Source organism: Elephas maximus, chromosome 4, assembly GCF_024166365.1.
Source record: "Elephas maximus indicus isolate mEleMax1 chromosome 4, mEleMax1 primary haplotype, whole genome shotgun sequence".
Taxonomy (NCBI): domain Eukaryota; kingdom Metazoa; phylum Chordata; class Mammalia; order Proboscidea; family Elephantidae; genus Elephas; species Elephas maximus.
Window position 1 is genome coordinate 159,441,691 of NC_064822.1, and position 15,104 is coordinate 159,456,794.

The 15,104-nt window shown below is 41.0% G+C and overlaps 1 protein-coding gene across 1 annotated transcript in view; it reads left to right on the plus strand.

Annotated features, from left to right (window-relative positions):
* The window catches only part of PLXNC1 (plexin C1), a 174,237-nt gene that overhangs the window by 32,896 nt on the left and 126,237 nt on the right, over positions 1 to 15,104 (plus strand). The window contains exon 3 of the mRNA XM_049884041.1: positions 11,345 to 11,479. Coding sequence (XP_049739998.1) covers positions 11,345 to 11,479 — 135 coding nt within the window. The remainder of the gene's footprint in view (positions 1 to 11,344; positions 11,480 to 15,104) is intronic.

The following is a 15,104-nucleotide window of genomic DNA, read 5'->3' on the forward strand; positions in this document are numbered from 1 at the left end:
GGTGGGTTAAGGAGTCTAGAGGCTCAGAGACGGATCCCAGCTGTGGAAGGAGAAGGTTGACCATCTGACTGAGGGAATACATGGTGGTATTCTTGGGAATTAATTCCTCCTCTCAGAGATTCAGAAACCCTGGTAGCGTAGTGGTTAAGAACTATGGCTGCTAACCAAAAGGTTTGCAGTTTGAGTCCACAAGGCAGTCTTTGGAAATCCTATGGGACAGTTCTACTCTGTCCGAGTCGGCCGACTGGACAGCAGTGGATTTGGTTTTCTTTGTTTTTTGTTTGTTTCTCAGAGATTCCCTCAGGAAAATTCCCTCCTGCAGGAGGAGGTTGTGAGGGATGAATCTGAGCTGAGTTGGCCCCACCAGGCTCCCTAGAACAGCCCATAATTCCCGAGAGTCCCTCATTTATCCTGTGTGCAGATTCTTGGATGCAGCCCTGAAATTCCCCAGAGTACTGAAGCCCAGGGATTGTACAGATGATATGCGAGACACAGATAATCCCAAATCCTTTTATTCAAAAGCTTCAAGGTTCTTCCTTGCCACCCTGTCACCAGAACTGTTAGAAAAGACAAGCATTGATAGACACAAGTTTGGCTTCCTAAGCCGCAGAGGTACTAATGAGCGGCGCAAAACAAAACCAAACCCAAAGCAGACGCTGGGAGGAAGAGAAGAAAGAAAGAGAGCTTGGATCTCCCACAGCCTGACTCATCAGTTTCCGAGTGATCAAGAGTTGACGGCATTTTGACATATGCTGGGCACCGTAGTATATGCCTGGTTGGATGAGAGGCAGATAACAACAATTGGGGGCCAACAACAATAACAGAAAAATTGACCTCTCAAATCTCTGAAAGCCTCATGGAGTTTTCATATAATTTGATGCAGCTTTAAACATCATTTTATTAAATTTTTTTTTCTTGCTGTAAAAGTAATGTATGCTCACATAGAGAGTTGTAAACTAGCAGGGCTGGGGAAGGCAAAGAAAAAAATACCCCTAATTCCATCACGTAGAGGCAACTGCTGTCTACACTTTGGTGTGTTTTTGTTTTATTTATTTTTTTTTACATAATTGAGGTCAGACTCTATGTACAATTTTTTATCCTTTCATTAAAAGGAAATGCTTATATTAAAATATTTTTGCAAATTCTTTGTAACAGCATTTTTATTCGCTGTTGTAAGGCACCCTAGTGGTGCAGTGGTTAAAGTGATCGACTGCTGATTGAGACATTAGTGGTTTGAAACCACCAACGGCTCTGCTGGAGAAAGATGTGGCCATCTGCTTCCGTAGAGATTTACAGTCTTTGAAACTGTAGTGGGTCACTATAAGTTGGATTTAACTTGATGGCACTGGGTTTGGTTTTTAGGTTTTGTTGTTGGTTGCTACAGATTCGGTTCCGACTCACGGAGACCCCATGTGTGCAGAATAGAATTGCTCCATAGGGTTTTCAAGGCTGTGATGTTTCTGAAGCAGACTGCCAGGCCTGTCTTCTGAGACGTCTCTGGGAGGCTTCAAACCGCCAACCTTTTAGCTACTACCTGTGGAAAGATTATGTGTTGAATTTAAGCTGAGACATTGAATCACTTTTAACGTGTTGTTAAAGACATGCATGTCTTCCAAGGTAAGGTTTTAATGACAATCTGTGAAAACACTGAAGACTTGATAGTATGTTAATACCTTAGCTGCTCTCCTTCTCCTGCCTCTACTCCTAAATCCTTTTGTAAGGTTTCAGAGAAATTGAAGGAATTTAGAGCTGAACGGGCCCTTTGAGAGCACCTAATCTGCCTCCTTATTTCATCGACGTGTGGTTCTAATGGCCATCAAACAAGTTATGTCGACTTTTTTCCCCAGTTATTTCCCCATTTTACTTCCTTTCTGAACATGATTGCAAGCTATAATTTTTCAGTTGTCAGCGTCTCCTCCGAGATCAGCTGAAAAAATATGGTCACTCTGAACTCAGCATTTGGGAATTCACAGTGCACGTGGTGTCCAGCAAGCACATTGCCAAGTGTGTGCATGCCTATGAACACACAGCACGTCTTTCTCCAGATCCCACAGCAGCCTAGCCTGTGGCTTGGATCCCTTTGAGCTGACTCTGATGTGTAGAGAAAATTGTCCTCATTTCAAGGGTGGAATTGAGTATTTTGAGCTTTTCCAGGTGGTAAAATAAGTAATAAGAGAATATGCATGAAATTTGAAATCTCTAACTTTATGCATGCCCATTAACCGTTCTTGTAAGCATAAAAGATAAGAAGACAGAGGGTGAGGAATTATAATAGCTAGCATTTCTGAGCTCTTACTATATGCCAGGCATTAGAACCAACGTTTTCATGGGTTAACTCATTTAATCCTTACAGATAGATACGGTTACCACCTCACTTTATAAATGATAAAACCTGAGGCTTAGGAAGGCTAGAGAACTTCCTCAAGGTGATTTGAACAGAAGCAATCTGTCCTCAGAGTCCAAACTTTTAACCCCCAACATCCTGGGTGGCACAGTTAACATTCTCAGCTGCTAACTGAAAGATTAGAGGTTCAGATCCACCGAGAGACACCTTGGAAGAAAGGCCTGGAGATCTACTTCCAAAAAACCAGCCATTGAAAACCTTACGGAGCACAGTTCTACTCTGACACACATGGGGGTCAGCATGAGTGGGAATTAACTTGAAGGCAACAGTTTTCAAGCTGCACTAACAATTAAAATGTAAAAGCAGCCCTCGTGGCCCAGTGGTCAAGTGCCACTCCGAGGGAGAAAAGACCAGGCCATCTGCTCCCATAAAGTCTAGGAAACCGCATGGGGCAGTTCTACTCTGTTATATAGGGTTGCGTGAGTCAAAATCGACTTAATGGCACACAACAACAAAAACACAATTAAAATGTAGTCTATAGAGCTTGAGAGAGTTTGTGGAATTGGTTTTTTTTTTTTTTTCTTATTTTCTGTTTAATATTTGGGGTGTTTGAGTAGATACCAAGATGCAACTGTTGGGAGTTTCATGAGAAGGCCTTATGGCTTCTGTAGTTTCGGGAAAAGCCTCTTGGCAACCTAATTGAGTGCAGACTTCTGTATTAGAAGAAGGAAGAGCCTTCTCCTCTGGGAGCTTCAAGTATCACTTGGAGCCTTTGAAGCCCTATTGAGATTCCAGCTTTTCCTCACTGGGCTTCTTTGGAGCAAAGGTAGGTGTTCTGTGTCCAAGGTTTTTGAGTGGCTCCTGATAGATAGGAGGCCAATGTTGGGTTTCCCCAACATCCTGGGACTAAAGTAGGGTTCAGGAAAAAAAAAGAAGAAAAGCAAACCCACTGCCATCAAGTCGATTCCGACTCATAGTGACCCTATAGGACAGTGTAGAACTGCCCCATAGAGTTTCCAAGTAGTGCCTGGTGGATTCGAACTGCCAACCTCTTGGTTAGCAGCCATAGCACTTAACCACTACACCACCAGGGTTTCCAGGGCTCAGGGTACAGGAATCTAAATCGTGTTCCTTTCCCATACCCAGCAAATAGGCACTTCTCATTTGCTTATAGTTAGGGCTTCCTACCTACGTGGCCCTCAAAATTCAATCCCCACAAAAAGCTTTCATTTATCCAAATCATGGAGTGAAATTAAACCCAGTTCCAGAAAGTTCTTCCTGCATTCAAACAGAATGATACCCAAAGGATCTGTCTTGACTCTGCTTATTAAAGTTTTCAAGTGAAGGTAAGAGAAAAAAACAACAAAAAATTAAATCTTTATAAGGACAGGCTCTATTTATACTCCCACAGAAGGTTCCAATAAGGAAAAGGAGGCCTTGAAGAACCCAGGACAGGACCTGAGGCCAGATGTGGGGTGCGGTGAGGGTGGGGGACACTGAGCTAAGGTAATGAACTAAAAAGTAAAAGCAGCAGGAAGTGTCACAACTTGGAAACGGGCTCATGTTTAGCTGTTTAGAATGTCATATGAAGCCTGTTTCAAGGTTCACCCCCCACCTCATTCCTTCCAGTTTGTGGGTTTGCAGGGACTCCCCAATTTAGAACGATTACTCCCACGTAATCCACAAATTGAGTACCTTTGGCTCAGGCTGTATGCATCTCTTATTACTTACATTGAAATGAGTAGATTGGAAACGAAAGAGGAATTTGCCTTAATTTTTATATTTCATCTTTATTACTCCTAACTACTGAAGCATATTAAGCACTACTGGATGTTCACCTTGCTTTCTTTTGTATGTGTGACTGTCTGTGGGGGGGCTTACATCTCAATGTTTCTTTTATTTATTTATTTATTTTAGTGTTTCTTATAAATTGTTTATAGAAAAAAAATGAGAAGGGTTGATTTGTTTACCTTTCAACTAGTTAGCCCCATAGAATAAGGCATATTGTTGTGTGCTGTCAAGTTGATTTCCACTCATAGCAACCCTATAAGACAGAGTAGAACTGTCCCATAGGGTTTCCATGGCTGTAATCTTTACAGAGCTCGACTGGCACATCTTCCTCCCACAGAGCAGCTGACGGGTTCGAACAACCGACCTTTTGGATAGCAGCTGAGTGCTTAAGCACTGCACTACCAGGGCTCTTGAATAAGGCATAAGAAAATTAATTTGGTGTAGAATCTTGTAGCTTTTTGAGTACCCATCGCTCTCCTATTTCATAGTGAGAGTAAAGGAAAAAAAAAATGGACTTTTGTTTAATTCTTCTCCGTCGTCCCACTCCCCCCCCCCCCGTTTCCTTCACTGTGGTGTCCTGTCTGTGGATGGTACTGAACTTGTAATGCAAGGGTCTGGTGTGAAAGTCTGTACTTGGTTACTTTCAGGACTGTAGCTGGGGAGGGTTTTTTGTATGCAGCAAAAATCCCAAGGCTAGTTAATCAGCTACCATGAAACTTCAGGAAGATGTCAACAGAAGCAATATGTTGACATGTGCTGAAATCCTCCGTCGGGGAAAATTTGTTTTCTACACAGCCTTCAGAAAGAAATATCTAAAGAGCCCTATGAAATGGTGAATGCTAATACAGTCATTTGTTTTCTTTTAATAAATATTTACCAGGCACCTTTTATGTGCCAAGCACTGTTCTAGGTGCTGAGAATATAAAAGTGAACAAAACAGGCAAGGCCCCTGCTCCCATGGTGGGGAAAGAGACTGAAAACAAATAAATGGAGAAATCAATGATAAAGTCATTTCAGATAGTGATAAGTGCTATGAAGAACACAGAGTGATGGAATAGAGTAACCACAGGGTGTGGTAGACAGGCAATCAGGGAGGGCTTCTTAGAGGAGGTGACATTTAAGACCCAAAGGATGAAGGGGTATATAAGAATATACAATGGCTATACATGGAGGTGGCTCAGGTTGACTTCAGAATAACCTATATTCAAGTCATACCCTGGAAGCAATAGATAAAAATCCACATCATGCCCAAGGGTGGGGGTGGGGGGCGGTGTGTGAATTGGATGAGGTTTCTTTTATGCAAAATTCAATCAATTTTGGGGCTCTGTGATTCACTCTTAATACTTGCATTGTCTTACTGATCACGCTCCTTCTCCGAGGCTGCCTGGCTAAACCCAGCTGAGGAAGAAACGTTTCCCTTGCTCCAGTCGTGCTGGCTTCCTCTGCTGTACTGATGTTGTCAAGAATTTTGCAGTTAGGAGGTCCAAGTGCTCTATTGGTGCCCCTGGGCTGGGGCTGGGCTGGGGGTGGATGAGGAAGAGGTGATATTAATAGGAACCTGGAGGAGGAGGAGAGGAACCATCTCTTTCCTGTCCCGTAGTCATCTGAGAGAGATAGACTCTAAGGATTACAGAAGCAGGGATCCCTAACCGCTCCTTCTAGCACATATGGGTCCCTTATAATAAAACATTTAAACTCCCTTCTTGTTCTGTCCTCAGGGTTATGATGATCATTCGCTGCATGAGCTAGCAAAAAGAAAAAACAATTCTCCCATTCATCCTCAAACATGGTAAAAAATTAAATTGTATGTATTTTATGATAATTACATTGACATAGTTCAAAACTCAAAAGAACTCAGTATAGTATATGGTGAGAGTCACCCATTCCTGACTTCTGAGGCAAACAATGAGATCGGTTTCTTGGGTATCCTTCCAGAATTATATATATACGCATACACACATAAGCAATGGAGCGCTGGTGCTAACCAAAAGGTCAGCAGTTCAGATCCACCAGCTGCTCCTTGGAAACCCTATGGGGCAGTTCTACTCTGTCCTATAAGGTTGCTATGAGTCAGAATCGACTCAACAGCAATGGGCAAGGGGCTCTACAAGCAAAAACCGTAACCACCAGTTACTGTCAAGTTGATTCTGACTCATGGCAGTCTTGCATGTGTTAGAGTAGAACTGTGCTCCATAGGGTTTTCAGTAGCTGATTTTTTGGAAGTAGATTGCCAGGCCTTTCTTTCAAGGAGCCTCTGGGTGGACTTCAACCTCCAGCCTTTTGATTAGCAGCCAAAAACATTAACAGTTTGTACCACCCAGGGACTTCCTACAAGCAAAAGAGGAAGATATTCTTTCTCTCTCGTATTAAATAAATGTTGTTGTTGTTAGCTACCATTGAGTCAGTTTTGACTCATGGTGACCTTCTGTATAACAGAATGAAACCTTGCCTAGTCCTAAGCCGATGTTCATGATCACTGGTATGTTAGCATACTACATATGTTGTTTTTGCTTTTTTCATATGAGATAATATCTTAGCGTTTATAACATATCAATATGTGAAGAGTTTTCTGATTATTTTTTGTGGCTAAATAGTATTACATTATTTAACCAGTCCCCTATTGTTGAATACTGAGATTGTTTTCAATCTTTTGTTGTAACACATGATGCTGTAATGAATATTCATATACATATATCATTTCACACATATACAAGAGGCTATGGGACCCAAGAGTATGTGCTTTATAATTTTGATAGGTAATTCTGAATTGCCTTACAGGGAAGTCCCATTCCCACCGTCAATGAAACTTAACAATTTACACCCAGGATCAATAGTTGTCAGGACAAGCTTCAGTGTAGGCCACTCTAGGTAGCTTGATCTGGAAACTGGTGGGTAAACTTTGGCACACAGTATACTTTGGTAATTACAAAAAGGAATGAAGAAAGAAAGGAGGGAGGGAGGAAGAAAAGCTACCCTGCCATAAATCAGAGTTCTAGAGTGACTACTGATGCCTCATCTCCAAGGTGTCAAATAAATGCATCAGCACTACACAAACTTTCCAGCTCCCACCTGTCTGCATCAACCACACTCTAAGAGCAAATGAAATAAGCCCCCAATAAAAATTGCACTGCAGTTTTAATTCATTTAAAATGTTCTATGCGGCAGTGTTTTGTGAATTGTTTTTAGTTGGTTGTTTTTGTGTAACCATCACCATTATTTATTTCCAAAACTTTTCATCACCCCAAACAGAAATTCTGTACCCACTAAGCAATAATTCCCCAGGCCCCTCTTCCCCTAGCCCCTGGTGGCCACTAATCTACTTTCATCTGTATGTATTTGCCTATCCTAGATATTTCATATAACTGGGGTCATAAAATATCTACTTTTGTATTTTAAAGCAAATCCCAAATACTATGTCATTTCACCCTACATATTTCACTATGCATCTCTAAAAAAACTATGGCCATTTTCTGACATTACCATAATGCCCATTATCACACCTAATGAAATTACCGGTAATTTCCTAGAATTATCTAATATCCAGCCCTTATAATTAAATTTCCCTGATTGACTCAAAAATGCCTTTTTTTGCAATTGTTTTGTTCAAATGGGTGTCCAAACAAGGTCCTCAAATCACATGTGGTTGTTCTGTCTCTGTTAATTTACAGCAACCCTCTTCCTTCATTTAATTCCCTGCCATTGACATATTAAAAAAATGAGATTCTTTGTTCTATAGAATGTCTCACATGGTGGGTTTGGCTGTTTGTTTTCTTGTGTTGTCACTTAGCTTGTTCCTCTATCCCTTCTGTTTTCTAATGCTAAATGGAGCTAGGAGCCATGGTGGCTCAGTGGTTAAGGCTCTCAGATTCTAACTAAAAGGTAGGTAGTTCAAATCCACCAGCTGCTCCGTGAGAAAGATGTAGCAGTCTGCTTCGATAAAGATTTATAGCCTTGGAGACCCTATGGGGCAGTTCTACTCTGTCCTATATAGGGTTGCTATGAGTCAAAATCGACTTGATGGCAGTGGGTTTGGTTCTTTTTGTAAATGGAAGTTAGCACTAAAGGATTGATGAGATCCGGGCTCAGCTTCATTGGCAAGAATACTTCATAGGTGGTGCTGCCAAGTGATGCTTTTGACGTGATGATTTCCTCAAGAGATACCAGGGCAGCAGGCTTTCTTCTCTGGAGCCTCACTTGAGAATATTTTTCTTTAAACTAGCTTCCTGTTTCTCCTCTTCTATACAACCAGGAACAGGATCAGCTGTTTGAATATTAGCTGATTAATAAAGCTGATGAATCAGAGATGGAAAGACAAGAACCTGGCAAGCCCACACCTCAGTCAGTGATTGCCTGATGGCTCCCTTCACTCATAGTTTTCTATAGGATTGTGCTGTCCAGTAGAATTTCCATGATGATGGAGATGTTCTATATCTGGATTCTCCAATATAGTAGCCACTAGTGACATGTCGGAAACCCTGGTGGCATAGTGGTTAAGTGTTATGGCTGCTAACCAAAGGGTCGGCAGTTCGAATCCGCCAGGTGCTCCTTGGAAACTCTATGGGGCAGTTCTACTCTGTCCTGTAGGGTCGCTGTGAGTCAGAATCGACTCGACGGCACTGGGTTTAGTCATATGTAGCCAGTGAGGACTTGAAATGTGGCTAGTGTGACCCAGGAACTGAAATTTTAATTCAACATACATTTAGATAGCCACATGTTACAAGTAGCTACCATATTGGACAGTGAGGTTCTAGAGTCATTTTTAAGTTACTTGAGGCACAGATTTTCCCACCTTCCTTAAGACCAAACTACTTCTGTTTTTGTTTTTAAGTCGTATTTAACATATTTGGCTAGTGAAATTGACTTTTGCAGAGCTGCTACTAAATTTGGTAGCAGTTTGGGGGCTCCAAATGAGCCGCTAGTTGCACCAGATACACTTAGACTTGACTCAAAGTTGATAATAGAAGGGAGTCACTGACTGCAGGGCAAAGCCAGACTCAGGCCCAGGTCCTGAGAGCGAGGGTGAGTGCAGAGAGATTGCCTGTGTGCCAAAGTGATAAGGAGCCTCTAATTAAAGAGCGAATTTCTAATTGTCATCAGGATATGCAAGTAACAGTCATATTACTGATCAATAGATAGATGAAAGTAGACTTTGTCTGCAAAGAATCTCACATGCCAATTTTTTCTTTTCAAACCGTGTGCCAAAGTAATTGATGTCCACAGAGGTAAAGATGTGTGTACAGATATTATATCTGATGTGTTCAAACTGACAATGTTGGGCACCTTTAAGGTATTATATTGGGCAAAGTGATAGGTGGAAAGATGACTAAGATGACTAAGGCATGGTCCCTACCCACAAGGAGTTTGCAATCTAGTAATAGATTATTATCTATTGAGTGTTGATTATGTGCTGAGCATCTTTCAAAATTCTCATTTGATCCTTACAATGACTTTACATAAAAAAAAAAATAAATAAATAAGGAAGGCATTATTAGCCCCATTACAGAGATGAGGAAATTGAGACCTGGGAAGGTTAATCAAGTTACTAGTTCAAAGTAGCACAGCTACTTAAATGGTAGAATCAAGATGCAAACCAAGCCCAAGCCACCATTATATCTTTCCTGGGTTATTGTAATAGTCTCCTGACTCGTCTTCATACGTATGCCTCAAACCCTGTTCTATCACAGCAGCCAGAGTGGTCCTTTTAATTCATAACTCTGATCTGTCAGATCAATGTCATTCCTCTGCTCAAAGCTCTGCATGGCTCCCTCTCTCTCACTTAGAGTAAAAGGCAAAGTCTGCACACAGGCCTACAAGACCCTATGTTATCAGCCCTTCTTACCTCTTTGACTTTGATGTTCACTCCTCTCTACTTCACTGGCTCACCTTAAGCCACGCTGGCCTCCTCCCATTTCAGGGCCATTGTACTGGTGGTTCCCTCTTTTAATAACATGCTTCCTCCAGATATCTGAATGGTCGCTCTGTCACCTCCTGCAAGTCTCTGAATAAATGCCACCTTTTTTTTTCTCAATGAGACCTGCCCTGAACATGTGTTCCCCACACCCTCACCCCTCTTTGTCTTGTCCCATATCACTTATTACCTTCTAGTATATTTTATCCACCACCCATCTGTCAGTTTATTGTGCTTCAGTGGCTTACGTGTTGCTGTGATGCTGGAAGCTATGCCACCGGTATTTCAGATACCAGCAGAGTCACCTACAATAGACAGATTTCAGTGGAGCCTCCAGACTAAGACAGACTAGGAAGAAAGGCCTGGTGATCTACTTCTGAAAATCAGCCCATGAAAATCCAATAGATCACAACAGATATGGTGCTGGACCGGGTAGCATTTTATTCTATTGTGCATAGGGTTGTCATGTGTCAGAGCCAACATGACAGCAACTAGCAAAACAATGGTGTATTGTATAATTTACTTATTTTTTAAACAAATTCATTAAGCTGTTAATAATTTTATTGTTAATAACTATTTTTTTTTTTTAACTATTACACCCCCCCTACAAGAATGTAAATTTTATATGGGCAAGAAATTTTTTTTCTTTTTCCATTTTCATCACTTCCATTTTTCAAACACCCAGAACAGTGTCTGATACATAGTGGGTGTTCAGTAGATGTTTGTTGACTCAAGAAATTGAAACTCAGGTATGTCCAGTTTCGCAGTCACTGAGTCACACTTGTTTACACTTTATATGTAAAAACATACCTATCTATCTATACCTGTTAAGTTGTCCTGGATACTTTAAAATGCGTGACCATGTAGAATCATGTAGGAAAATCAGAGTAACACATGCCTATATATTCTGAGCCTACTTCCTTTAGTTTTAAGGTCACTCTTGGCTTTGTGTTAATGAAACTATCATCTGTGGCTTCTGATAGGGCCAGATGTGGTCTGTAATTGTGGACAGTGAGCTTCCACAGGTGAGACTACTGCCCCAGCATTTGAAGAGTGGCTTTTGTGTGTGTGTGTGACATTGTCCCCTACCAAAGCAGAATTACTGTGCTTGTTATTACCAGCCTTGTTGCAACCAAGGCACAAGAGGATGAATGAGAAACATGGTACCTTAGCCAATAATATGCAGTGAGTAAGAAAGGGTGTGGTTTTAGAATCAAGCTATGAATTTTGCCATCTGTCAGCTATTCAAAGTATTTAATAGAAATCTTATTTCTCTTTTTGAAAAAACAACCAAAAAACAGGTTATTCTTGCTGAGAATTTGACTTCAAATTGTCCAGAGGTTATCTACGAAATTAAAGAAGAAACACCTGTTTTCTACAAACTTGTTCCTGACCCAGTGAATAATAGCTACATCTATCTAACAGCTGGGAAAGAGGTATGTGGAAATAGTAGTTATTGCTTCTGACTGATGAATAAAAATGGTTTAATTGATGTCATTAACCAGTAGTGAAGCTTTTCCTTTGAGCTACCGAGTTTGGGCACTGCCGCAGGCTTGGAGGAGACCCATAGCGGTGCACAGGCATGGAACTAAAACCGTATGTCAGTAAGTAAGCAAAAAATATTGCCTATTTAGACGATTTTATTATTGGCTCTATTTCCAGTGCCAAGTTTTTCAGAAGTGGGTGCGCTTGCAAATGGGCGCGTAATCAGCAAGGTAACTGAATTTCCACATTTGTCGTGTGGGCACTGAATGGTTAGATGGATTTATGAATATACCCGGTGAGACTGGGCTTGGAATTTGGGGTTAATATCAGGCCACCATCTCATACACATTCATGAGCCAGGAAATATATGGCCCTTGCCCTCCCTCTCTTAATTTATCTGGCTGTTTTAGTTTTTCTTCTTGCTTCTGCTTCCTGAAATAAAAAATAATACCTTTTTACATTTTATTCATCTATATAAAGTTCTTTTACCAAGGGAAGGGGAGAGGAAACTAATTTTACTGAGTCCCTACTGACTATGTACTAGTGACTGTTCTAAGCATGGTCTCTTTCGAGATATATAATGTCTGAATATATATGTATATATATATATATGTACACACACAGACGTACATAATAAACAGCGTTAATGAAATATATTAATAATTTAATGAGATGAAGTTACTCTTGTTTTATAGATGAAGATTCTAGGACTTGGAGAGATTAAATAACTTACTCAAGGACATACAGTCAGTTCTCATTATTTGCAGATAGTATTTGCAAATTTGCCTGCTCACTAAAATTTATTTGTAACCCCAAAATATCAATACTCGAGAGGCTTTTGCAGTCATTTGGCAGCATGCATACGTCCAGAGCAGCCAGAAATTTAAGTTGCCAATGCACACATTCACAGCTAAGGTCGAACAGGGCAGCACTCTCCCTTCTTGTTTCAGCTCTCTTACTGTTAACAAGTGTCCTTTTTGTGGTCTATTTAAGCACCATGTTTTTCCCGTTTTTATGCTTTTCACTGGTGACTGCACTGCTTAAAGTGGCCCCCAAGCCATAGTGCTGAAGTGCTGTCTAGTGTTCCTGTGCACAAGAAGACCGTGATATGTTTTTATGCCTTACAGAAAAAGTACATGTGATAGGCAAACTTCATTCAGGCATGAGTTACAGTGCTATTGGTAGTGAGTTCAATGTTAATGAATCAACAATGTATATTGAATAAGGTGCCTTTAAACAGAAACACATACAAAACAAGGTTATGTATTGATCGGTTTATGAAAGTGTTGTGACCGGAGGCTCACAGAGACCTCCCCTGTATTTCCCCAAGAGTAGTGGTTTGGTATTTGCTAATTCAGTGTTCGAGGAGACTTTGTAGAGCATAACTACTATAAATAATGAGAACTGACTGTACCTAAGTTAGGCCTTGTCAGAATTAGAACTTAAACTCTGCCTTGATGCTAGAGCCTATGCTAAATGAGATCAAATCTCGAATTTGTGAAAACAGGCCATTCTGGCATGGTGGTTTTGACGCAGGACTGTTCGAACATCCACAGTGCAAAGAATATAACCGAGACTTATATAATGGATGCAACCAAGGTCCTCAGCCCGATTTTCTATTCTTTTTCTCTCAATCATTTGATGGAGAATATGATAACATCAGTCTACGTCATGTGTTTTTTAGAGCCACAAGTAGGTGTGCAAACATTTTGTAGCCTCTGGTATTCCTTAAATGGCCGTATTATATCCTTTGCCCTTTGTCCATTGAACAATGAACACGCTGAGATGGCTACATCTGAATGTTACGTACCTTGGTAAACCCGCTCCTCCCCACACGGAATCTTCTTGGCCACCTTGGCCACCTTACTTTGCTATTTTAAACACTTTTTTTTATGTTTGTTTCCCAGGAATCCCATATTTGAAAGGTTTGTGTCTACTCAACACATTGTATGTATCAAGTAATGATTCCCATTCCCAGGCTTTACTTATGAAAGCACATCTCAGAACTGCCAGTCAGGGTACAGACGGTGCTACCCCACAGAGCTGATAAAATTCCAGCCAAAAGCAAAGAAACTTGAAGTCTTGCTTATCTGTGCATGTTTTCCATTTGGCTTTTTGAAATATTGCAAATAACTCGTAAGTCCTCATTACTACTTTTATGGGCCCCCAGCCCAGGACCTTAGACTGGAAATCAATGTGAGAGCCACCAGTGTCAGCAAGTCCTCATTTATTGGAAGGTAAAAAGTTCTGGGCTCTGATCATTCAAAGCCTGAAGTCCTAAGGAGAGCATTTAGGATTCAGCGAATCCTGCATTTAGGATTACTGCGAAACCCCATTAGTAAGACTCTTGTTGTCCCTGAATTCATACCCAGTGTAACCTCTAGAGAGACAAGACCCAAAGAACATCCTTTCCTAAACTCTTGGGGATAGACTGACAGTCAAACTAACCCATAGAACATCCTTAGAATGTTACAATATGTAGCCTTTAAAAATAACAACATGGAGATATGTCAGCCGATGTGGAATAATCACTGTGGTGTGTTAGTAAATAGAGAAGCAGGCCTAACGCACTATTTATTATGTCCTCTCTTTTACATAACATGACGTGTTTGTATGTTTAAATGCACTGAGTAGTAGTCATCAAAGAATGTTCTGGAGACTCATATTCCACTAGATGTCCTGAGCAAAAGTGGTCCTAGGACCAGATGTTACTTACTATAACCCTCCCTGGAGTGTCACGGTGTTCAACATATTCCAACGGTCTCAGAGCCTTGTGCTAAGGAAACTTCTTTAGCTTTTCAGTCTATGGTTTCATACGTTTATTGGACCACAGTACACTTTTTTCACATAATAATAATAGCCAAATATTTAAGGATTTAGTATGTACCAGACAATGTTTGTATATCCCAGTGAAGTCAGCACTACCATCACCATTTTATAGATTAGGAAACAAGTTTAGAGAGATTATGTGACGCTTATTAAAATTGCCCAGAATTTAAAAAGACGATTTGTGATCTGCAAGGAAGTATCCACATTCTGGTTAATTCTGGCTCAGGTTCATTGCCTACCCAGTATGTCTGTCAGAGCATCAAGAGCTGTGAAATGGAAGGGCATGGTCATCCTCTCTGTAGTCAGCTTAGAATTGAAGGATATACCTCATTTTCCTCATAAACCCCTTCTAGAGCTGTACATTTCCCTAACCTTTTTAAGAAGTTACTTATACTTTCTAATGTGTACAACTTCTTGGCGTAATGAGTTCCACAAGTGTCCTTACTACCCGCTGTGTGACTTTGCCTGCAGAAAAGGTGCCCTGCCATGCTCAGGCCCCTCTCACCACCCTGCTCTGAGGCTCTGACTGAGTGACCAAATGCCTCAGATGCCTGAGTCTGCCCAGCGTGGGTGCCAGCTCTGTGGGCTGCTGTTTCCAGACAACTGGAAGAGGCAATTCTAGGGGCAGGAAAGTGACTTAGTACTCCCCTGTTTCTTTTATTCTCAGTTTCAGTGGAGGGAGTGTGATCAAGCAAGCCAGGAGCTGAGGTGACGGAGCCACCCCTGACAGAGGTGTAAAAACAAAAA